Raw genomic sequence first — 24307 nt, forward strand, 5'->3', positions numbered from 1 at the left:
ACACTAGAAGGTGAGGTGGCTCAGTGCCCCTAACTACAAACTTGATGTCAACGTGTTTTTCTTTTAGTTCTAATCTTTCCTTAGCTTTTGCAATTTTACCGTAGTCTGATGGTTATGGGTTAAACTCCATTAGCTCGGTATATAATCCTTGCAAGGCCAGTGGGAATCAATGGTTCCCTGCTGGGATTTCCAGCAAGGTAAAATAAGGCTGCTTCCTAGTCCCCCCTTTAAAGCCTTTTTTTCCTTTAAAGGTTTGATACCTTTTGGGGGGCACCTAGGTGGCTCTACTGATTCAGCAACTAACTCTTGGTTTCAGTTCAGGTGGGGATTTCAGGGTCCTGGTATTGAGCCCCACATTGGGCACCATGCTCAGCAGAGCCTGCTTGTCCCTCTACCTCTACTCCTCCTGCATACTAAGAAAAAAAGTTTTTTTTTTTTTTAAAAGGTTTGGTGCCCCTTTGGTTAAACTAGTTTTGAGTTTTGCCAAAACACAATTGCGTCATCACCAGCATGATTAAAATATGAATTCCACTGCTCCACAAGACTCCATCCTTTTAATTCCCAAGTAGTATTTCATTGCATGGATGCACCAAATTATCCATTCAGCAGTTGGAAGGCTATTTGAGTTGGTGACTGAATAAAGCCGCTATACTCACAGACAGGTTTGGGAGTGAACAGGTTCTCACTTCACTTGGGTTAATACCTAGGTAAGTGATTACTGTGTCATCGGGTATTTGGTCGGAAACCGCCAGTTTTCCCAAGTGACCTTCCAATTTTGATTCCTCAGCAATTTGAGTTCTATTGATCTGCAACCCATCCAGAATTTGATACTGTTTTAACAGGTGTGTATGTAATTTTACTCTCGACATTTCCCCAGTTTATGACAGTGAGCATCTTTTCATGTGCTTATTGGAATCCATTTATTTGGTAAAGTGTCTTGTTTAAATCTTTTCCCCATTTACTTTTTGTTGTTGAGTTCTGGGTACCAGAACATTTTCTTTCAAGCCTGGACCTTTAAAGACTCAGTACCACCACCTGTTTGAGACAAAACACTTGCTTAAGCAATCAACTTTATCAATTATAAGATCTAGAGATCTTTTGATTTGGGAGCAGCCTTAACGGATAGCCGGCCCTGCTAGTTACTGAACTAGTCACATTTGGTAGGTGCCTTTCAACCTTTCCGCCCGGCAGCCCCGCTAGCTTGCTGTATACTTCATCCAGCTCCTCTTGTGTCAGCCTCATTCTCTCTTTCATCCAAGTTGGGTGCTGCGTGTGCCTCTTTTCCAAGCTAAAATTACTCCCTTTGCTCACTTTGAGCAAATGTGTAGCCGTCTATTAAGACGTATACCCTTTTTAGATTCTTAAATTCCCCCCAGGTATCAACCCTATACACACTTAGTAACTGAGCTTTTGCTTCTCGCTCCTATTCAACCCGCAGGAACACACGGAGCTATTAATAGTGAAGCTTCAATATTCTGTTGGCCATTGTGCTAGGACTTGTTGCTCAGCGCATCATTTTACAACTGAGAACATTCTGGTTTCACTATGAAAGAAACCGGTGCTTCAGAGAATTCCTTGTTAACCTAATGATGCTTCCTTCCTATTTCTTGATTTAAAAAAAAAGAATAAATGTGACATGTAACACTGTGTTAAGTTTAAGGTGTAAAGCTTACTTTGATGCATTTATATGTTGCAACATGACTGCCATGGAGTGATACTTACCACAGTACGTAATTATAGCATCACATTATCTATACTCATCATACTGCACATTAGATCTCAGGTTTATTTATTACTCATTACAAGTCTGTACCGTTAAACACCATCACTCTTCTCCAACCCCCCCGCCCCAATCCTCTGGTAACCACCATTTTACTACATACATTGATGTTTCCTTGCTTTTCCCTTTTTCTTTTCGTTTTTTTTTAACCACCCAGTTAATACATCTATAGTCATTTAATGAAAGACTCTTCACATCCTTTTTTAGAACCAAGTAGGATACAAATAAATGACTAAGATTTTAAGACAAAATTTTCTGTGATCTCCTGTTCCTCCAAAGGCAACGCTGAAGTTGCAGAAATCTCCTCCAGGGACTCTTTCTCTGTCACTTACTTCAGTTTTAAGAATTTTAAGATCTGGAGAAATCATAGGGTACACACCTAGAATATTAAGCAAGGATTGTATCACACTTCCAGATCCAGTTTTTTCTTCTAAAATAGAAGGAATTTTTTAAAAAAAATAACATATAATGTATTATTTGTTTCAGGGGTACAGGTCTGTGAAATCAACAGTCTTACACAGTTCACAGTGCTCTAAAAGATAAGGAATTCTAAAACATGTTGAAAGGGAAAGCATGGAAGACGTACTAGAGGCCCCAATCAAAACCCTACCTTGAACGTCACAATAAAATTCATGTGTGAGTATAACAAGTTATTAATTCAAGCAGGTATTTTATAGTTTTGCTACTGTATTAGTCATCTAGTACGTTTTAGGCATTCTCACAACTGATCACAGGGAAGTTATTACCAATGTTCTTTCTAAACTACCCCAAAACCCATACTGATGGTAAAAACATTTTTTTAATTATGTTGAGGCTATGCCGTATTTTCTCCTTCCCTCAAGAAAAACATGTAACTTTTAGATGGAAATTAATATAAACAAATGGTCATTGAGCACTTTCCCTCCCCTTTATGGGGAGCTTCTAACATACTTAAAAAACATACTTTTAACCACCAAACTACCTGTTTGGCATCAATAATATAGAAAAACTCTGACCCAGAGTATTCATACCTATTATTTGCTTAATGCTACTTAGGAATTAGGAAGTAATTTCAAATATTTCACTGCTGAATCCCCCAACTAAGATTTTATTTCCTTGGGCTAAACAGAACAGATACAGATCCATTTAAAAAAATAGTCATCGTATGAGGCAAAATCAAATCTGCCTACCTACTTTTAATCCAGAACCAAACCAGCAATAAATAAAAAAGTCACTGACTACAGAGCCACCAGGTTCTCGATGGTGCTTCGTGGAGTAAATGAAAGAAGGTGTCTAAGTACCAGTGGAACAATTTTCTTTCTAACCCAAGTTAGCCACTGATCGTCATCTTGTCCTAGTTGGCTCATTAGATTCTTACGTGTTTGCCTTCTCTGAGAAAAAAAATCTTACCATCAGTTCTATTTCAGACATGGCAGGTGCCGGTTTTCCCAAATACCTTAAGCTCATCATTACTGGGGAAAAAAAACTGTCCCAAACTTTTAAGTTACGAATGAGTACACAAACAACATTTGGATATTAATTCCATGGTGCAAGGATTTCCTGCAAAGTACCTTTAATACATTTGCATTGGCAGCAAGCATTAGGATGTGCTAATTTTGGCACCATAAGTTATATGTGCAGCACTACACATTCCATAAAGTCACCCCAACCAGTATTTATCCATATGAAGAGAAAAACTGAGCAAAAACATAGTTCTGATAAAGGCTGCATTCATAAACCCAATACAGTTTTAATTTTTTTCACAATCGAGGGTGCTATTTAGGATTGTTAATGATAAATAAAGACAGGAATTATTTAGAAAATAAAGTACTTCACCATTCTTTACTGTTATATATTAAGTGTCTTGCTATATAAAATATACCCTCAAGAAGTCAGAATATTTGAAATCAGTGTTTCAAATAAAAATCACAGCTACGTTACTGTTCAGCAACTCCATTCAAATAAACTATTGGTACTGCAGTCTCCAAAAAAAAAAAAAAAAAAGTAGCTGAGGCAAAAGCTTCGAAGTTTGCACTGTGGGCGTATAACAGAAACACCCTACTCTGCATCCTTTGAGACCACCACTCTGCTTCGCTATTTGAATCCGCCCTATCGTCAATAGGTAAAGCACTGTGCTGAGAATATAAAAAGTTGAGTTATAAAAAGGCAATCATAAAAGATTAAGTCTTGGTAGGCATGTCCGCTTTCTTTTAATAAAAACAAAAATAGTCATTGTCTTTTAGTTAAAGAAGTCTCTTTTGTATAGAGTGTTCCAGTTATTGAAAAAGGGCCCTTAAAAAAACCCAACTGTCTAGATCTTAAACCCTACCCCCTTGCCCCGCTATACATGTTTGAGGGAAGAGTCATTTAATGTGCAAATTGGCAAAAACAAATGTGGAGGAGGGGACTTCTTGAAATGACATGCCTGATCAAGTCTTCGTTTATTCTTTTACAATATTAACTTCCAAAAAGTAAAATAACCAAAGTAGTCCTAAAAATACACAAAACAGACCTTCATCTTTGCATTCCTTTCCCAATAAACACAAAATGTACAGCATGTTTAATAATATGCAATATGCAAAAGCTTTGTGTTGCTGTTAGCAACATCTATTACCCACCCACCCTCCTTATTCACAAGTGTACCTCTACTAAACACAATTACATCACTAAGCCTGTTAGTTTGAAAGGGTCTTAAATTTGTTAAAACTGGAAAATCTTCGTATAGGGGCTCCACTCATTTGACTCAAGGTTATAGACTTCCACCGTATTCAGAAATTCATTGCCATCAAATCCTCCCACTGCATAAATGGTGTTCCCTACAGTTGCAATCCCAGCGTTGCTCCTTGGTGAAGTCATGTTTCGCATCATCTTCCATTCATTTCTCGTTGGGTCGTACATCTCTACACAACTGATGGCATGAGAACCATCAAAGCCACCACCTACAAACAATTTCCCTAAAAGAGAAAGGAAACAAGGTAAATCTAAAGAGAATAAGAAAAAAAAACCCTACTTAATTATTTTTTGCTAAAATCAGTGGTTCTTAGTAGAAATGCCTGCTCATTGTGTAGAAAGTACTCATTAACTGCCTCGCTAATGTGGCAAACGCTCTCTAGGAGCTGTGGATACAAATGCAACAAAATTGATAAAAACCCATTCACACCTGGAACTCGGGTAATTTAAAAGGAGAGGGGTAGCATCTAACTGAATTCCCGTAATTCTTTGTGGTAGCTACTATTATTGCCATTTCACAGATGAAATGAGGCACAAAGAAGGTGGACAATTCACCTAAAAATGCAGCTAAGTAGTGGCAAGCCACAGCAGTTTTGTGCACTGGAAATTCTGTATTACTCTAGTGCCTAAGAACTGAGATTCAAAAGTTACAGAAAAGCAGGTTTCAGATAACATTTTCTTGAGCTTTCCAACTATATAAAATTACTTTGGCACAAAAACTTCTTGGAAACAGACCAGAAGTTATCACTTATTTTCAAATATATATGCAGAACAGTTAGTAAGTTATTTTCAAACAGATAAAATGTTAGCATTAAATACTGTATAACTTTAAAAAAAGCGTTATTTTCTCATCTGTCACTTAACCTATCTGCATCTATATATTTATATAAGAACTGACAAGGCTGGGGGTGGGGTGCCCTGCAGGCTATGGTCCAGTAGGCTACTTGCTGGCATGTCTACACATCTATGCTTTCAGCAGTTGAGCCACAAGCTTAACTAAGATTCTGCTTTATTCCCAAGACAAGGCTGACTAAACTCTTAATTACATAAACATGTAACTCAATAAAATGGATGTGAAAAGAAAGCTGTTTCTATATAAAACCAAGTTTAATGCTTTCAAAAGACTTGTTAAAATGGTCTTAAGTATTGCTTTCATTTAGGTAGGGAGTAGACAATTAGAAAAGACTAATCTAGATGATCGGTACTTATTTTTGCTTTGCAGATCAAGTTCTTTCAATTCTTGCTCTAAAGGAACAAACTCCAAGATGATATACTTTGCATATGGTTTATGGAAGGAAAGGACTTAGAACTTCATTCAGTGAACTCATCAAAAGATGATAGTGTGTTGATATATTTATATTATTATTTTAAGAACGGAGTCTCTATTAGAAAAGACTTCTAAAAAACAAACCAACAATCCCTATCGCATTGGCAAAGATGGCTGCTTCTGAGTTCTAATTATACAAGTATATAGTCATCACTGACATTCGTTCAGAATTTTATAAGAAACTGTTGTCACTCCCTATTCCTCAGTTTTCCAAATCCCAACACTCACCATCAAGAACAGCTACGCCAGCTCCTCGCCTAGCCACATTCATGGGTGCAATTAAAGTCCAGGTGTTATTTTCAGGATTGTAACGTTCTACTGTGTTCAGGCAATTCCAAGACTCTGCACCTCCAATTATGTACAAAAACCCACCAAGCTCACAGACTGCAGCCTGGTGTCTACCTATAAAATCAAGTTGAGCCAAAATTATTATTTTATCTCCCCGAACTGTAAGTCGTACACTACATATACTGTTGATTCAGAACACACACACACACACACACACACACACACCCACCCCCAAAAAAACAAAAAACAGGACACACAAAAAATCAACTCACGAATGTTAAGAGGAGCACAGCTTGTCCATGACTTTGTTACAGGATCAAATACATCACAGTTTTTCAGTCCTTTTTGACCATATGGATCAGAGCCACCAACAATGTATAATTTCCCATTCAGAGCACATACTCCTATGCGAATATAAAATAAGGTTATATATTGGTAATTTAATTATCATATTTAAATACTGAATATCCCAGAAGAAGAGTAATTTTACCTGCATTACAACGGTTAGTTCTCAATTCTGGAACAGGAGTCCAGTCATCTATGCTTGGATCATACATCTCTCCACAGCTCAGGTCATCTGAGTGGCCATTCGATCCACCTACCACATAGAGTTGGCCCTGCATCAAAAGTGAGAGATTAGAATTTCTGCCATTCTGAAGTATGAGGAACAGCTAAATACGGATTACTTCTTCTTGCAACACAGTGCACTTACCATAAGTACAGCCATTTGAAATCGAGCCCTTGGTGTTCTCATGGGAGCAAGAAAGGACCAGTGATCTGTATGTGGATCATAGCATTCGACTGTTCGAAGACACTCCTCTCTGTTATAGCCGCCTGGTAAAAGAATCATCAAGATGTGTGTGTAAGATATCGAGCTGGACCAGAGTTCCTGGCCTAGAAGGATTTAAGTAATCTGCACAACGAGAAAAGGAGTTTTATCCATAAACTCAGTGAGGCCCCATTAGTTGACGTTTTAACAACATTTATCAGTATGACTAAATTGCTTAGTCTTGCTTTCAAAATAAGGACAAAAATTCAGCTACGTTATAGTTTAAGAATTAGAAACAGACATTTATTTAAAGGTTAGACAACACGAAAGTATTTACTTTTTACTTCTTGATCTTTTCAAAATGTGGGAAAGCAGAATGCCAAGGAAGAAGGCTTGCATTAAACCCTATCTTCCGAAGTTCACATGTCACATGGCAAGCACAAATGTCCATTTAAGAGGCTTAGCCAGTTGAAAATTTTCAGTAAGAAAACGCTCATCCTTCTGTTCTTACCTGCTGCTATCAGCTTGCCGTTCATCTCTGCTGTCCCCAGGCCAGACCGTGCATACTGCATGGGAGACATGGGCTTTTCTATTAGCTCATCTGGTTGCATCTCAAAGCTTAAACTTTTAATTAGTTTTGGAGTACTCGTTGGTGAGCTCTGTGGGCTGTTTCGCCCATGAAGGAAAATTACACAGAATATACCATCCAGCACAGCCAGGCACAAGTAAGTGTTATCTGTAAGCACAAAAGTTCTATGTTTAAGATGCAGTTATTGTTACTTTTGGTTTCCTGTGTGATCCTGAATTGGACTCCAGATTCCAGCATAGAATGATCTGCTATTGTTTTCCAAATTTAGTTGCTTCTGAGTTTTTTCTCCACAGTGACTTTCAAAGTTATTAAATGGTTCCGCTCAACACTCCTTCTTTAAAAATAAGTACTTCAAAGACAATTTGACAAGCGTAATACACTTACTTGAAGTCTTTTCCGAAGCAACGATTTTCCATTCATGCTTAGGGCTTTGTACTGTAGCATTTGGAGAAGAGAGACATCCAGTGGAACTGCTACTTATCGGCTTATGGCCATTCTCACGTGGTGGCTTTTTCTGCAAAATCAAAAGGTAGCTACAGAAACCTAGCCAAAGACCATACCTGGTGTACCTTTGCTCCTGAACTATTCCACAACACTGAAAAAAACGTGTCTTTCACCTATGTATGACGTTTATAGCATACCTAAATTTAAGACAAACCAACACTTTCCAATTGACACAAATTACTGGCATATGTCCATCTCCACTTGTAATGAAACAACTATAACTATACAAATAGCCTGGCCAGGAAAAGCTCAATTTAAGAAATTTAAAAAACACTGTAGATCAAATATCAGAATACTTCAATGGGGGGTGGGGGAGACGGGAAGGAACCCCCCTTCATAATCTACATAAGCTCACATACTCTTTATACTAAGTGTAGAATCATCTTTCAAAAGAGGTTATTAATTTAAAAGGGTATGAATTATCTGAAATAATACATTTAACCCACTGTCTCCAAGAAATTATCGAATGTAATCATATCATATGAACTCTGATATCCTTCATACAATGCCAGCAAAAAAGTGAGCAGAAATTTATCCAATCCAGTCCCTCTGAGAAGCACTTCTCAGGACCACCTTACAGATATTAGAGTGCTTTTCTAGACAAATCAAACTACATCAAAACACAGAAATAAAAAACAGAAACCAGAAATGGAACAATACTACTAAAAGAACCAAACATTCACCAAAGTAGAATACTTATTCAGGAACACTAATGGGCAAAGCTACAAATTTTCCCAAATAACTTTAAGAGAATCACATTGTGTTCTTGTGTATGAGTTCCCTTTGATGGTTTTCTTCCAATAACATTAGCCCTTGACTTTTAAAGGATATGATCATATGGAATTAGAGAAGTCAAAGACCCCCTAGGCGGAACTACCAAATAAACAGGTACCACCCTCAGTACCTGATCAAGTCTGCTTATCCACTTACTTTGGTCCCCAGGGCCAGAGCCACATGGGTAGGTAAGATTTACAGTAGAAATTTGTTTCTTGTGGAAGCAATAAAGCCAAGTAACAACTCTGAGAGGAAAAGATTTTGGTAGCTACTTGAAGCCGTGAAGTTTGGTCTGGGCCATTCAACAATTGTGGTTATAGCGTATGTAGGCTATTTTGAGAACAGGTAGAGCATGTACTAGGTTAACGGTTAACATTAAGTTCTACTTAGACATTTACTATATACCTAGGTATTATTAGGAACTTTATTCACATCATCTCTTTTGATCCAGTTACGGCCAGTACTGCCAATCCATTTTATAGGTAACAATAGAGAAGATATGCATTGCCTAATGCAATACAACTAAAAGAAAGATTAGAAATTCTGAGTTTAAAGCCACTCTTTTTATACTATGCCAGACTTGTGTCTTCTGCTACTAGAATTACAAGGTACATAAAACCCCATCCCAACCTGTGGGAAGAAGGGATCCAAAGTATCACAAATTGATAATGCTTACATTAAGAGCTTTTATCGCAGTAGGAAAACTGTTCTAATGTATGGACTATAATTGAGAAAAAAAAAATCAATGTAAAAGAAAAGCAGGGTAACAGCAAAGACTGTTTTTTTTTTTAAACAAGTTATACAGAAGTGCTGGATAACTCCTCTATATTCCTTCTGGAACATTTCCAAACCCATCCTTCCCTCTCCTTTATCTTCAAACTTTCCTGTATCAACTCTCACCCAGCCACCCACTGGCTCTGCTTTCTTTGCCTCTGGCTCACCAGAGGGTTATCTCTGGTGGCGGTTTCTTTTTCAACCATTATTACTTCTCAAGCTAACAGATTCCTGACCTTAATACTCTTTGGAACTTATATCCACTAAAGATTATGAAGTGGCCTCCCACAATGAATGCAGAAGAGATGGTATCTATAACCTTCTTTTACATGACCTCCCGAAGAATGATTTGACTCAATTAATAACTTATTGTCCTCCTCCAAAATTATCTCCACCTATGTTAGCTAGCTTTTGATTCTAATTTCCTCCTTCCTTTCTAATGGCTTCTTGTCAAACTCTTTTCATATTCCTCAAGCCTAATGTGTCACCGCATCCTGTTTAACTTCATGATCTTTATATCCAGGGAACCACCTTCTAATGAGTCACATATGTCAGAATTCCGTTTTCTCAAATTCTTCCTTTTCCTTTTGCTTAATTTTCTTATTCTAAATGATCACTAAGGACTCACTCAACCTTTGAAACTATAAAGGTCTAGAGTCCACTCTTCCTCCTCCATGCCCTTGAATCAAGCCCTTGTCATTTTTTTTAAAATGACTTCTTACAATAGGCTGTAAATTGGTCTTACAAGCTTTACCCCCTGTGCTTGGGTTGTAAAAACTGAAGGGGTTAATGCCATCCTTTACAGGAGTAAGAAAAACAAAAGGAAATAAACCACGGATCAGCTGGAGTCCCATGACCTAGAGACTGCCCATCTGATAGTTAGCCACATGTCTAAAATAGGACTAATGTATAGATTTTTGCTGTATAGAAGTACAGTAATTTAACCTATCCCCCTATGTAACCGACATACCTCTCTTTATATGCTATGCAAACTCTTCTCAATCCAGGGCTGCTCAAATGTTGCCACCTCTGTAAAATTCCCCTAGTTTCTCTCCTGCTCTACCATGCCCTCCCCTGTATGCCTTTCGTAGATAACTCCTGTAAGAGTGTACTGTTTCAGTCTACTGCTGTAAGGTCCTACAACCAGAAACTATCCTTCATACACGTTAACATCATGGCCTGCCACTTACCGGGCACGCAAACTTTAATTGTTGACGGTATAATTTAAAAAAAAAAAATACATCTTTAGAGTCACGAGGAAAAATACTCTAAATGTTCAAAATGCACAACTACAAATAAAGTTCTCAACTAACTCACACCCTGACACTTTTGTGAAAATAAAGATATTTGGTGACTACTGCCACAGAATACTCATGTTTTATTTCACTTTCTATTAAAGAAAACCATTCCTTAAAACTGGGTTAACTCAGCCTATTTTACAGTTAATGCCTCACAAATACAACGCTGAGTTGAAGGCCAAAAAAAAGAATGCATACTACATGGCCATTCATGTCCACGCTAAACACAGGCAAAGTAGTCTGTTGTTTCAGAAGTTAGAATAATGGTTTTGTCTGGGGGGTTGTGAAGGGAGGTGACTGGGAAGGGATAAGAGCTTTCCAGGCAGCAGAAATCTCTTCTTGACCCAAGGAGTGTTTAAATTAGTGGGTTCACTATTTGACATTTATGATTTGTTTACTTTAAATTATTTGTCTCCAGACTAAAAAAGTTTATACCTAAGATTTAAAAACAAAACAAAACAAAACAAAAACCAAAAAATGGAACAGAACAAAACAAAAAAAAAAACCCCAGGGTCTAACAACACTCATTCCTGTTGCAAACTATTTTTTTGTAACCTAACCCAAAAAGTCAATTTCTACTTTGTTTCATCTTATCAGCCTTTCTTACTGTAAATCCTATTTCATTGAGAAAAAAATCTAAATGTGTTGAATTTATTTCTTTTTATGTGCCCAAAACAGTAGTAACTGTTAAGAAAGATAGGCTTGTTTTGTCCCAAAAATGTTTCTGTTCAGTTATAGCAAGGAAATTCTTCCACTTTCCTTCATTAAAGGAAAATTTCAGTATGCTACAAAATGCTCTAATCACATTTTAACCTGAGGTTACCTCAGATGTGCAATGTGTACCTGCACAAACTGAATGTGGTCATCATCACTGCCAAACACCTCAGCCTGTCCATCTAGTAGGTTCCCATCAAGCAGCTTGTGATCAGCTGAGTAGTACAAGGTTTGAACCTGCAAAACAGCAACAGAACACCCATGTGGCTACCGTCTCCATGGCTACTCCACTAGTATGCAGCTCACACAAACGCCTCAAGGTAACCTCCAGTGTGCTTCCTGAACTTGACATCTTGCTCTGGCAGGATCCCGAAGTAAAGAAAATACAGGTCATGGTTGTAAAAATTTAAAAAACAAAAATCAAATACAGATTTGATTCTTCTAATACTGGCTGAAGAGTCCTTGGCTTGATTGGCTTGAAAGAAATCTTCATTTTCTCATAGCTTCTATTATATAGCAGTAAGAAAAAAAGCACTAGTACAATATATATAGGCTCTTAAAAAATATACATATTTACAATAAAATATGGAATATGGTTTACACCTTTGAAGTGGTCTGATTTGCATTAACATATTTCTGTCCTGCAGGCAATTTCAAGAAAAACAGATAAAAAGCAAATGCAAAATGCAAACAAGCTGTAGAGACAGAGATAACTCCCTCAGCAGATGCAAACACATGGTTAATGCAGCTGATTTTCAAGTGGGAAAGGATATAAAACTTAGGGATCACCTGTTAGCCTCCTTAGAACATAATGATAACAGCATGTTTCAAGGCCTAACAGATCTGGTAAGCCTTTAGTGAGTCTGAGAGGCTTAAGTGGAATGACAGATGCAGGGCCACTCTACTGCTCCGTTGGCATATGTTTAATTCCCACCATTTCTCCATCAAATCTTTCTTGTGTTATTTTTAAAAAGTAGCCCAAGGTAAGTGAGTGACTATATGTATGAACAACACCATTGAAAAACACAAAGCTTTAAAGAGAGAATCCTGTAAAGGAGTAAACACCATTAAATCATCATCGCTCTCTGCCCACAGCGGATTTTTCTTAGGAGAACTGGGGCAGGACTGCTGCTTCTTTACGTGTCAATACACTGGAGGTTTCTTCTTGTTTCTTCAGTCTTGGGTATCCTAGTTTTGTTAATAAACCTATGGGGAGATAAATCAATGGGGAGGAACAACCATTAGAAGCTTTTACCTACTTTCAAATTTAAAGCAAAAACCTGTGAAGAAAAATTAAGAATCTACAGAAAATTTCAGTATCACCTCCCATTTCTAAAGCAAATTACATGCTACTTTAAAGGAAGTTAACAGCACATAATAAGCAAAGAAATAAAGAAAAGCAGAAGACCAAACTGAACGGTTCATTCAGCTCACCTGGACACCCCCCCTGTTTCTCAGCTTAGGGGTACCTATAGCAAAATTTAAATTCTTTAGGGTGATGGTTATAAAATAAAAGTGAAAGGGAATCCTTCATGTTATAGCAAAATAATTTTTAAGAACTGCTGAAACCCATTTACTTTAAAACTAACCTCTTCCATCAGCTCTTCCAGACTGTCTCCATTCTCCCAGATGCTACGCTGCACCCAGTTGATTACCTTTGTGTACAATTTGCCATTGCTGGGCAAGCAGACATTATCTTCAAGCATTACCTCCAACTAGAATTAGGAAAAAACAGTGACACATAGATCAGTGTTGAGCCTGCAATTCTCAGCTTACGGCTCAATTTCATAATAAAATGCTCACAGATGCCCAATCACATTCCACATATTTAATTTATAAGAAAATCAGTAGCCAGGGTGCCTCGGTGGCTCAGTGGGTTAAAGCCTCTGTCTTCGACTCAGGTCACGATCCCAGCGTCCTGGGATCGAGCCCCACATCGGGCGCTCTGCTCTGCGGGAAGCCTGCTTCCCTTCCTCTCTCTCTGCCTGCCTCTCTGCCTACTTGTGATCTCTGTCTGTCAAATAAATAAAATCTTAAAAAAAAAAGAAAGAAAGAAAGAAAGAAAGAAAGAAAGAAAGAAAGAAAGAAAGAAAGAAAATCAGTAGCCAAAAAAATACACAAACAGGTAGGCAGAAAACTGTTACACTGCCAAAAGTAAAAGTATTTGAATGTACTATTTTTTTCTAACCATTACTTACATGCTTGAAACGTGGACAAAGATTCCCTGCCTGGAACTAAGTAGTATATATCTCTTTATAGATTTTTACTCACCTTTAGCCGTGGAAGTTTAAGAAACTCCTCCTCTTCTGAAATTTGTAACAAATGCTCCTGAATATAAGCATCAACCTTATTCAACAAACGGGAGTCTCCCATACAACTTGCAAAATTTCGGTAAGAGATGCAGCTGGTAACATCCATTCTAGATAGCAAATAATCACCACAAACCTTGGAAAAGAAATGCACAAGTACCAATACTTACATATATTTTACTTGATGAATATTTAATACTCAGTGTGTAAGCATTACGTGAAGATAGAAAGATGAATTAAGAATCACTGCCCTAATCAAACAACTTTAAAATTGGGAAGAACATATGTATACAAACAATAAACATCAAAGAATGGTATACAAATGTCTAAGTTGTTTAAGGAAAGATGCCACAAACTGAAATGCTGTGATAATGCATATGAAATGTTCAAATAAATTATTTCCAACTAGATAATTAGAAAAGACTTCATTATGAAGGCAGAATCTGAACTGGGTTCTACACGAGAGATGCTGCTGAATGCAGAATAGAGGAAGCAGGGACCATGACCTGAGCTGAAGACAGACGCTTTACCAACTGAGCCACCCAGACACCACAAGACTTAAAGCCCTTTGCCCTATGAATTATTAAGCAGTTCTCAATGGCGTTAAATTCTAGAAGGAGTCCTTTTAAAGAGGAACTCCAGCGTGTAGAACAAATAAACTGAGAATATAAGCTATATGATTAACTCTTGAGGAAAAACAGGTTTATTTTACACCCTGCTATCAGTGACTGGTACAGCTACCCAGCCGAGAAGACTACTGGAAGAGAAAGGGTTTAGCTCAAAGTATCTGAGCGAAGTATGACCCTGCTATATAACTATAACTAAATGGTTAAAATAACATTCAGTTCTCTACGGGAAAAGGGGGCCATTTTTCAAGTTCTTGATACTAAGAATGGCTTATGACGAATTATGCCCTCTAACCATGTAAAAGCAGACTTGCTAGTAATAGTTCTCCTTATATATTAACTTCTCGTACTCTACCTGCTTTACTCGGTCCATCTTCAGCTTTTTTGCTGCAGAATAGACATCTTTTACCAATTCTTTATCGGCTTTCAACCTATTAAAGAAAAGTTCTTTATCATTTGCGATACTAAGGCCTTAAAACACAGATCCTTAACTGAAATAAAGTTAGAGAGACTTGGAATTTCCTGATGATATCCCCTAATTACACAGTTTATAAAGTACTTACTGAGCGGTGTAGGCGTAATTCAGTAAGACTTCAACAGCTTCTGGATTGAGATCATCAAATTTAACGTGAGAAACTCCATGAGGATCACTATCACTATTAAAGATTTCAAACAAATAGGGACTGCAGCAAGCCAGGACCGCTCTGTGTGCCAACATCTCATGGCCACAGACCTGAAATTAGGAGGAACTGAAATCAGAAGTACTGTGGACTATGTATTTCTCTGGCTAATTACCACGTCAGATTCTTTATCTAATATTTATAAGTAAATCATTGCTTTTTAAAGTTATTTCATGAAATGCCTACCATGAAAAAGAAATTAAGCAAATCTGCTTAATTTACTGCTTTTAGTAATAAAATACCAATTTTTATACCTGAAGTCGAACATCACAGAACTGGCCACTTTTCCTCAGGGCATTTAATTTGGCAACAGAAGACTCAATAAAATTTTCGTCTTCAAACATTAAATATCCGTTGGGAATCATTTTTCCTTATAAATTTGGCTAAAGGGCAGAAAGAAAGCGGAATTATTACTCTTGTGAATGAGGAACTTTATAATTATACCTTAAAGAGTAACATGGTACCTTTATTTTCAAAATTCCATCATATCAACACAAAAATGTTATTACACAACAACACTGTGGAAACACTAGCACTGGATGTGCAAGTTTCTGTACCCCTGTACTCGGGTCCTAAGGCTTTTTGAGCTTTATTACAGAGGTGAGTTATCTCAATGCTTTTGGTCTAGGTTTCCATGCACATTCATTCTGAGAGGGAAAGAACATCACCCGAGCTTGGCCCAAACCCATACACGGAGTAACCTAAGAAGCCTGCTGTCATTGCTGGACTCCCAAATGAAAGATATATAAGACAAATGTAAATTCTGTTCCCTTTGCAAGATTCAGATATTAGGGATCACTTATCTCCTAAGAACACATGCTAGAAACTTTAAAAAAAAGTTATAAGCCTCTTTTTAAAAATGTCCATTTCACCTTTACTTGTGAAGAATTGACTAATGGCTATACAAAATTCACCATTAAAAGGCAGTAATAGATTTCAGTTTGAGCTGATTTATTTAAATTCAAAATAGTTTACAGGAAGAAAAAAACCAGAAAAGTGGTTTTTTTCCTACACATGATTACTGACGTTCCCTTTAAGAAAATTATGAAAGGCTGTTAGTATACTGGGCATAGTCTTCAGAAGAACAATGTGTCTTAATGTTGCACTGGGCACTGAATATTCACTTACCTACTCAACTGGTGAGAAATGGATTTCTGGGAAGTCTTAGACAATCCAAGGACAAAGGAGTGTTAAAACTCAGCAACTTCCTCAAGGTATGAAGACAGGTGGTTGAAGTGAAGGCAGAGGTGTCTTAAGCTCTAAATGGTGATTCCAAAACTATCAGGCTTGAAATGATGTAATCAAGTCCTTAAAAGCTATAGACATGAATTTCTTCTGTGATAATCATGCATCATAATCTGTAATAATGACAAATATCAGTTACTCAGGATGACCTAAGACTGTCATTGATCTAAGTGGATTAAATCAAACAAAGTCCTTATCTTTGAGGAATCTTTTTTTTTTTTTAAGATTTTTATTTATATGTTCGACAGAGACAGTGAGAGGGAACACAAACACGGGGAGTGGGAGAGGGAGAAGCAGGCTTCCTACCCAGCAGGGACCCTGATGCAGGGCTCGATCCCAGGACCCCGATCATGACCTGAGCCAAAGGCAGACGCTTAACGACTGAGCCCCCCATGCGGCCCTCTTGAAGAAATCTTGATGTAAATGGACACAAATACAGAAAATAACAAACACAAATGCAGTAATCATAAACCTTTTTCTTTTAACCAGCAACTATTCAGGTTGCAATCAGATTAAACAAACAAAAAACACCTTCCCTGGAAGACAGGAGCTAATATATATCATTTAAATGAGATATTCAAGCCCAAGACTGGAGAACAAATATAAATACTTGTGAACTCTGAGATTCTTTACTCTTGGATTACAACTAACACACAAACATACAAACATACGATCTGTCCATTTTCACCAGCCAGCAAGCAACCTTTGGGCATCACTCCCAGACACGTATACAATCTTAACAGTCAAATCGGATACACTGTTCCCCAAAATGTGGTCCCCTCTCCCCAGCCTCCGCACCTTTGTTCAAGTTGTTCTCTCTTCTTGGAATACCGTTAATGCAACCTCTGCCGATGAAGTCTTACCTCCAAAGAGCTCCTGCCAAATCCCCCGAGTTGAGAGAAGTTTCTCCCTATCTTCTACGTTCTGAACACTGTCTGAAAGGCATGTGTAATCTTCCAGCTGGTCTGTTCTGAGCTGGGCTTCTGTGGACCTTCTTATCTTCCTTGATTCAAGGCTCTGGAAAGCAGAGCCTCTGTCTTGCTCATCTTTGTATCCATCCCATCTCCCCACTACCAAAACAACTAGCCTAGAAACTTAAATATGAGTACTTGTTGAAGTGAACTAAATAAACAAAAGGGAAAATACTGATGCCTGTTTTTTATATGGTCCTTGTACTTATATACAGTAATAAACTACCAATGGAATTAATTCTAGTTCAATCCACATCGTGAAAGTAATCATATTCAGTCCTCCTACTTCCCTTTCCCCCCTCATTTTCACGTGGCATCAACTGCAAGTGTCAAATTCAGACGGCAATTATTTTTTAATCACCTGAACTGCTATGACACCACTGTCAGTATAATTTAGGAAATGAGAACTAAATACTTTGAAAGATGTGCATACTTTTAAAAAATGGACATCTTAAAATTACCTGGGTTTTCCTTCTACATTTATGAAACCCAGAATTCTAACAATTATGTTCAGGTTAATGAATAATCACTTAACCCAGGACCCACTGAAGGCTGGTCCAGCTCCAACTGAACAAACTGTTAAGTTCAACACATGCATACTCTGTAATGGAGCTGGATCCCACATGCCCTAAGTGGTTTCTCCATAATGTAAGTTCTACTTCAAGGACATCCCGAGTAATTCTGACTTAGGCTGGGGTTGTGGTCAATGCTTTCCCCTGCAACTAAACTGTATTAAACTAGTATGTAATACTGATTTCCTCTACTCTATAGCTGCATCTAGATTAGTTCAGCTTTTAAGAAATCAGTTCTAACAAATGATTTCCAAGTACCACACAATTCTATGTACATAGAGAGACACACCATCCTAAGGAAACGTTCAGACATTTCAGCCAAGATCTAGCTCAAATTAAGAAAATCTTTGTATATATGATATATACTTGGGGGTGGCCAATCCACAGACATAGTTGGTAACTCTTCACTTCAGTTTCATAAGCTTTTTTTTTTTTTTTTAAGATTTTATTTATTTGACAGAGATCACAAGTAGGCAGAGAGGCAGGCAGAGAGAGAGGGGGGAGCAGGCTCCCTGCTGAGCAAAGAGCCCAATGCGGGGCTTGATCCCAGGATCCTGGGATCATGACCCGAGCCGAGGCAGAGGCTTTAACCCACTGAGCCACCCAGGCACCCCGTCATAAGCTGCTCTTATAAGAAGGGTAAAGGGGGGGGGAATCCCTCCATGCAAATTATGTTGATATCATTAAAATGTGCTTTTTGAAAAACCATAAACTTACAATATGGAGATTTATAAACATTTTAAATATTGACCAGTTTTATTCATTATTCAGTGTTTTTCTGTAAACTAGTCTTGATCTAACCAAGAATAAAAAATGACATCAAAGTTCTACCTTAAATTTTGGGGGGGTGGAGGGGAGATGGTTAAAATCACTCAGTCCATTGGAAGAAAAAACTGGAAAATTTTGGGAGCAACTCTAGGTATACAACTTTGTACAATATTATTAGTTTGCAATAAAATGAGTTCTTCTACATTTAGAACCTGGAAGACTTTCCAGTATATTAGGGTCTTAATATGAACCTCGTCTCTTTAATGTCTTTAATGATCAGTATAACCCTACTCGATTTTAAGAGCTAGCTCAAGTCCACTTGACATTTTTATTCAATTATCATCCTCATATGCTGTAGGTCCCTACTAGCATCCCCACCCCCGCCAAGTTGGAGGAGGTCGTATCAGCTCTTGCCTGCAAAACCATGTCTTTGAAAGATCACAGTCACTTTCACTCAAGTAGGCATTGGGCAAATTGAGTTTCAAAAGATGCTAAAAATTCTAGTACATCTTATTTTGGTTTGTGAGACTCAAACTCAATAACTGGTGGATAAAAATATGCAGAATTTTTTTTTCCTTGAAAAACCAAACCAAAAGCCCCAACACCCTAGAGTTACATCAAAGTATAAAATTTAAAATTTTCTTTGTTATTTAAAGAATACAAAAACACAAACCTAAAGCGATATATCCACCCTATGTTTACTGCAGCATTATTTACAAGAGTCAAACTATGGAAGCAGGCCAAGTATCCATCCATAGATGAACGGATAAAGAAATTGTAGCATATATATATACATACATACAATGGGATATTACTCAGCCATAAAAAAGAATGAAATCTTGCCATCTGCAACAACATGGATGGATCTAGAGAGTATAATGCTAAGCAGAATATACCAGAGAAAGACAAATACCACATGATTTCACTCATATGTGAAATTCAAGAACCAAATGAAAAGAAAAAAAGAGACAAACCGAAAAAAAAAAAAAAAAAAGACTCATAACTATAGAGGACAAAGAGATGGTTACTAGAGGGGAGGTGGGTAGAGCAATGAGTGAACTAGGTGAAGGGGATTAAGAGTATACTTGTCTTAATGTGCACTCGGTAATATATGGAACTGTTAAATCACAATATTGTACACCTGAAACTAATAACACTGTATGTTGACTACACTGGAATTAAAATCTAAAAAAAAATTTCTTTGCTACTTAAAATATACAATCGACTAATCCACTTTAAAAATTAAAACTGGGGTCAAATACAATATATTCTGGTAAATACACCTTCATTCCTTAGTATGGCCAGTGCAAGAAAATGGAGACAGAAGACTCATAAATGAGTAATTAAACTGCTTCAGTAACACCCAGAAGTTCACATGTTATGTTACCACAGGCCCCCAAAAGATTAGCTTAACTGAAATACAATTCAACAGGTCTTACCCAAGAGTTGTAAAAAAGGTAGGCACACTATGGCCTGGCCTCTAAATTCTTCTTGGGCCTTCAGTAAGCCCAAGAATAAAATGTTACCAGTTTTAAAAGATAAAATGTTATCATTAAACTTTCAAAGCATCCTTAAAACCTCAAGGCAAGTAACAATTTTATTATTTAAGTTGCAAGGCAATCTTTTGAGGGCAGCCAACTCACAAAATAGCAATGAACTCTATTTTTAAAGGGCAGATTTTTTATAATTACAAATTCAATCTTCGTAAAACCAGAAGTTATACATTCCACGTCACCTTTCAAACTACGATCTCAAAAGTCAAACTCACTCAATTCCTCTATCCTCATTGTTCCGCAATTCTTATATCCCCATTTATGGCACCAAACATATGGCAGGGACAATCTGGAACGGGATGCTTATAATACCAATGGAGTTAACTCCATTCCCAGCACTGAACACTTCACAGACCAACCAGAAAGCCCGATACCAAGCAGTGAAAACAATTCAAACAAAAGAGGAAAGGGGCAGGACATACAGATTCCAGAAACTGCAGCTATTTCTGCTTCAATGGATTATAGCCTGCAGGATGCAGATGGTAAATAGTGGGAGAGGAAGTAAGAAAGATCAATGCTAAGGTTTAAACAATGCTGGAGAGCAGAAATGGATTATAGTAAGAACACTCTAGCAGAACTGGGGGGGATGGTCTAGAGGAACATATAAAGGGACATTAAGATATTATATACCCCTGCTTATCCTATTATTTTAGCTTGGATATGTGTGGCATCATTAACAAAATCAGTATCAAAATTAGAATTCCAAAAAGTGTTACTTAACAGTTATTTGTAGTTTGCTGCAAGCTCAAAGTTAGTTAGAAGAAGAGGAATTTGCTGTGGGACATTGTAATGCTGAGTTTACTTGCTTGGTATCCAGCTTGATACCAAATGTGTTAAAATACTGATCTGATAGGTAGGAAAATACTGATAAGGTTTAGAAATCACTTACAAGGTGGTAATTCAAGTTTACAAGTGAACATAAGCATGTATTTTCTGTGCTTCTAACAAGAACCCAGAGATCACTCCCTTGTTCATAATTTCTCCATTTACACTCTCTAGCCTAAGGTGGGAGGATCTCCAACCTTTTAGAATTCCTCCATGGAGATTGACTATAAAATCATACTGCTGTGTCTCTCTCTGTCACACAAATAAATAAAATCTTTTTAAAAAAGAAAAGTCAATGAAATTATCTTTAGGAGTACTTTATCTTGGTATCAGTAATTAAGACATTTCCCCAATAAAAGAACATTCTACATTAAAAACCACATTTGCAAAACTACATTCAATTGCCATCACAAATATACCTCAACCAAGGAAAAAACCCCACTCCAGAGTAGCCCAAAAGATACCAATTTAAAACTAAATCCAAACCTGGATCCTCTGGGTGTTTTTTTTTTTTTTTTTTTTTTTTGCGGGGCTGGGGGGGTGGGGTGGGGGGGGTGGTAGACAGTACAAATTAAGATAAAAGGTATAATTAATATCTATTAACTAACTATATAGATTTCACATATTATAAAAATTCAGAGGAAAACCATTCCAGGTCTCTTTTAGGTCAGTGTGTTCTAGTCCAGTTTTACCACCAACTACCAAACTACAGACATCTGAGAAGCCTGCCAGCTAGCTTTAAATGATACTATTGTTAATCCAATTCTAAACAGTGTTTGTCTCATCTCCAGATAGACAACTGCTCTCCTTAGCATCCTTAAGAGGAAGATTTCAGCACGATTATGCCTACAACTAACTATTCACCAGTATTTTGTTATCCTAAAATCAACTGCCAATGCCAGAGTTATTAAAGGAAAATACGGATTCTGGTAGTCTGGTCCACGCTGTACTTGTTCAACTGTTAAGAGTAGTTAAGTACCACGCTTCCAAAGTTGTTACTTACCACTAGACCGAAGACCACGCAAAATCCTCAAAGAACAGTTCGATACGAGAGTATTCTAATCCTCCATCACTGGCAATAGACATTAGGAAACAAAACGACGCTCTTTAGGCCTATGTCTACTTGCTACAGGTTTTTGAAACGTCAGCTGTTTCAAATCTACTATGTATTGAGAAACAGTGAATCTATTTCTAAAATATTTGTCGTCCAAGTCTTCTTACATTCAACTCTCAATCTGATATTGCCTGATACTTTCCTACCATCAAGAACTTACAACCAAACGCCGTTTTGCAAGACGCGTGCAAGAATGGAAAAAGAGCAGACCTCTCCGCCGATTTTTTTTTTTTTTTTTTTAAACAAGGCAAGTGGCGATCGCCTCAGAGTGACTGAAGAGTCGGGTAGCCCCAGGCCTTCCTCCCAGCGCGGCCAGGAGGGCGCCCACTCCCAAGGCTGGAAGGCGAGGAGCCCAGCGCCCGCACACCCCCGGCTGGGATTGGCCGGCCACGCAGTCATTCAGCGCCGACACGTCAGGGCAGCCGCTCCCTCCCTCCTCCCGCCCCCTTCTCCCCGCGCTTGGCAAGAAAAGCGGGCAACGTGGAGCGGGAACAAAGGACCCCGCGGCCCACGGCGATCCGGGACGCGGGGCCACCCCACTCCAGGCCCGAGGCACCGATGCAGCCCGGGGCCGGCTCCCCGCCCACACGCGCCGAGTCCTGGGAGGTCCCCGGGAAGAGAGTCCAGACCTCGTGAGAGACCCAGACACAGGGAGTCGGTTCCTGACAGCGGGAAAGGAGATTCCCGCGTTCTCCTTCCGGCAGTCATCCCTGCCGCGTGTCGCCCTGACCCAGGCCCCCGAGAATCCCAAGGGCAAAAACTCCCGCCCTACTTCCTCTGCCCGAGCTCCCTCAGAGGCGGCCCGCAGCCGCCTCGGCCGCCAACGCGACTCGGCAACCATGGCAGCGCCGGGAGCGCGGGGCCCGCGCGGCGCCAGCTCCTCGCCCCCAGAAAGCGGCAGCAGCGGCTTGGAGCGTCCTCCCCCGGGACCAGGACTCTGCTCCGCGCCTCGCACCGTCTCCCCAGCCGCTCGCGCCATCCCTCTGCTCGGACTCCGGTCGCGCCCTCTTCCTCCTCCACCGTCTGGAACCTGCGCGTATTACCTGGTTCATCTCTGAAGAGATGGAAAAACTCATGTCTGGAGCTTCGATGGGGAGCAGGAGGAAGCGGGCGGGAATCGGCCCAACGGAAAGCGCCTCGAGGCCGCGGAACGGGGGAGCGGTTGAGCGGGAAGACCAGCAGTCAGCCGCAGAGGCTGCGAGGAGGGGCCGCGCCACCGAGGGTTCGCGGGGACTCGCTCGCTCGCTGGCACTGCCGCGCCGAAGCAGCAGGCGGAGAGACTGTGCAGCTCAGCTCTGAGCGACCGACCTCCACGCGCGTCCCGGAGACACTGCCGCCGCCGCCGCCCCGCTCGCGCCGCACCCCCTCGCACGTCACCACGTGCGCCGCTGCCGTCCCCGCCGCCGCCGCCAATGTCTCCCGGCAGCTTCCGGCCCGAATCCGTCAGCGAATCACAAGCGAGCACGAGAAAGCTCCCGCTCGCGGCCCCGCCCACCGCTCGCCCAGCCTCTCCTTCGCCCTCTTGGGTTCCTTCCTGCTCGGCTCAACTAGGTCAAGGCAAGGTGATCTCAGGGAGAGAGAGACAGAGTTTGGGGCTCGCCTCCTTTTATTTATCGCGTTGTGGTCTCCTTCCCTAGCCTCGCACCCTCGCTTCGCCCTTTCGGACTGTGCCGGAACTGGTTTCCTCCAGCCGCCCTCACCTGTTCTGCCTCCCTCACCTGTTCTGCCTCCCTCTCGAGGCACAATAGCCGGAGATCAGACGTGGGAGATTAGACGTCTCGACGTCAAATTTACATCTAGGCAACTGCCCTAGACTGGAGTTGGCCGCCCTGGACCTTAGAGTCTGCGGTTGGCGTGGGCCCTCACCTTTGTTGGAGGGAGGGAGGCATGGGGCGTGGGGATTGTGAGTGAGAAGAGAGGCACGCTGGGGGAAGGGGTGAAAGGGTTCAGGAACCGATAAAAAACAAAACAAAACAAAACAAAAAACTATTGGCGCGGTCAGAGAAGGCCTTCTGTTATATTAGTGTTGCTATAAAAACCTGCTTTTGGTCCCCCGGATTTCTGTTTTGTCTGAGCACGGCTCTCCTTTCGGAGACGGTCCGTTCTTTGCTGGTCTTG

General features: G+C 39.6%; 2 protein-coding genes across 2 annotated transcripts in view; one reads left to right on the plus strand and one right to left on the minus strand.

The window, feature by feature from the left end:
• Positions 1 to 2232: 2232 nt before the first annotated feature.
• IVNS1ABP (influenza virus NS1A binding protein) lies at positions 2233 to 23372 on the minus strand. The gene is made up of 15 exons (XM_047703853.1): positions 23233 to 23372; positions 16270 to 16499; positions 15396 to 15524; positions 15025 to 15194; positions 14817 to 14892; positions 13798 to 13971; positions 13116 to 13241; positions 11656 to 11763; positions 7847 to 7976; positions 7385 to 7609; positions 6817 to 6938; positions 6595 to 6721; positions 6377 to 6508; positions 6045 to 6218; positions 2233 to 4713 (listed from the first exon to the last, which is right to left on the minus strand). The coding sequence occupies exons 3-15, from the start codon at positions 15504 to 15506 to the stop codon at positions 4460 to 4462; spliced, it is 1929 nt and encodes a 642-aa protein (XP_047559809.1). The 5' UTR covers positions 15507 to 15524; positions 16270 to 16499; positions 23233 to 23372; the 3' UTR covers positions 2233 to 4459.
• Positions 22191 to 24307, plus strand: part of LOC125085558 (serine/arginine repetitive matrix protein 1-like) — a 48171-nt gene continuing 46054 nt past the window's right edge. The window contains exon 1 of the mRNA XM_047704041.1: positions 22191 to 23751. Coding sequence (XP_047559997.1) covers positions 22191 to 23751 — 1561 coding nt within the window. The remainder of the gene's footprint in view (positions 23752 to 24307) is intronic.

The sequence above is a fragment of the Lutra lutra genome, chromosome 15 (genome assembly GCF_902655055.1).
Source record: "Lutra lutra chromosome 15, mLutLut1.2, whole genome shotgun sequence".
Lineage (NCBI taxonomy): Eukaryota > Metazoa > Chordata > Mammalia > Carnivora > Mustelidae > Lutra > Lutra lutra.

Excerpts from the sequence above, each read along its gene's own strand:
- IVNS1ABP (XM_047703853.1), bottom strand. The coding sequence starts at position 15,506 with ATGATTCCCAACGGATATTTAATGTTTGAAGACGAAAATTTTATTGAG. Across the intron at positions 6,939-7,384 it reads CGGCAAGCTGATAGCAGCAG|GCGGCTATAACAGAGAGGAG; the intron begins GTAAGAACAGAA and ends TTCTTTTACCAG. Across the intron at positions 6,509-6,594 it reads AACTAACCGTTGTAATGCAG|GAGTATGTGCTCTGAATGGG; the intron begins GTAAAATTACTC and ends ATATTCGCATAG.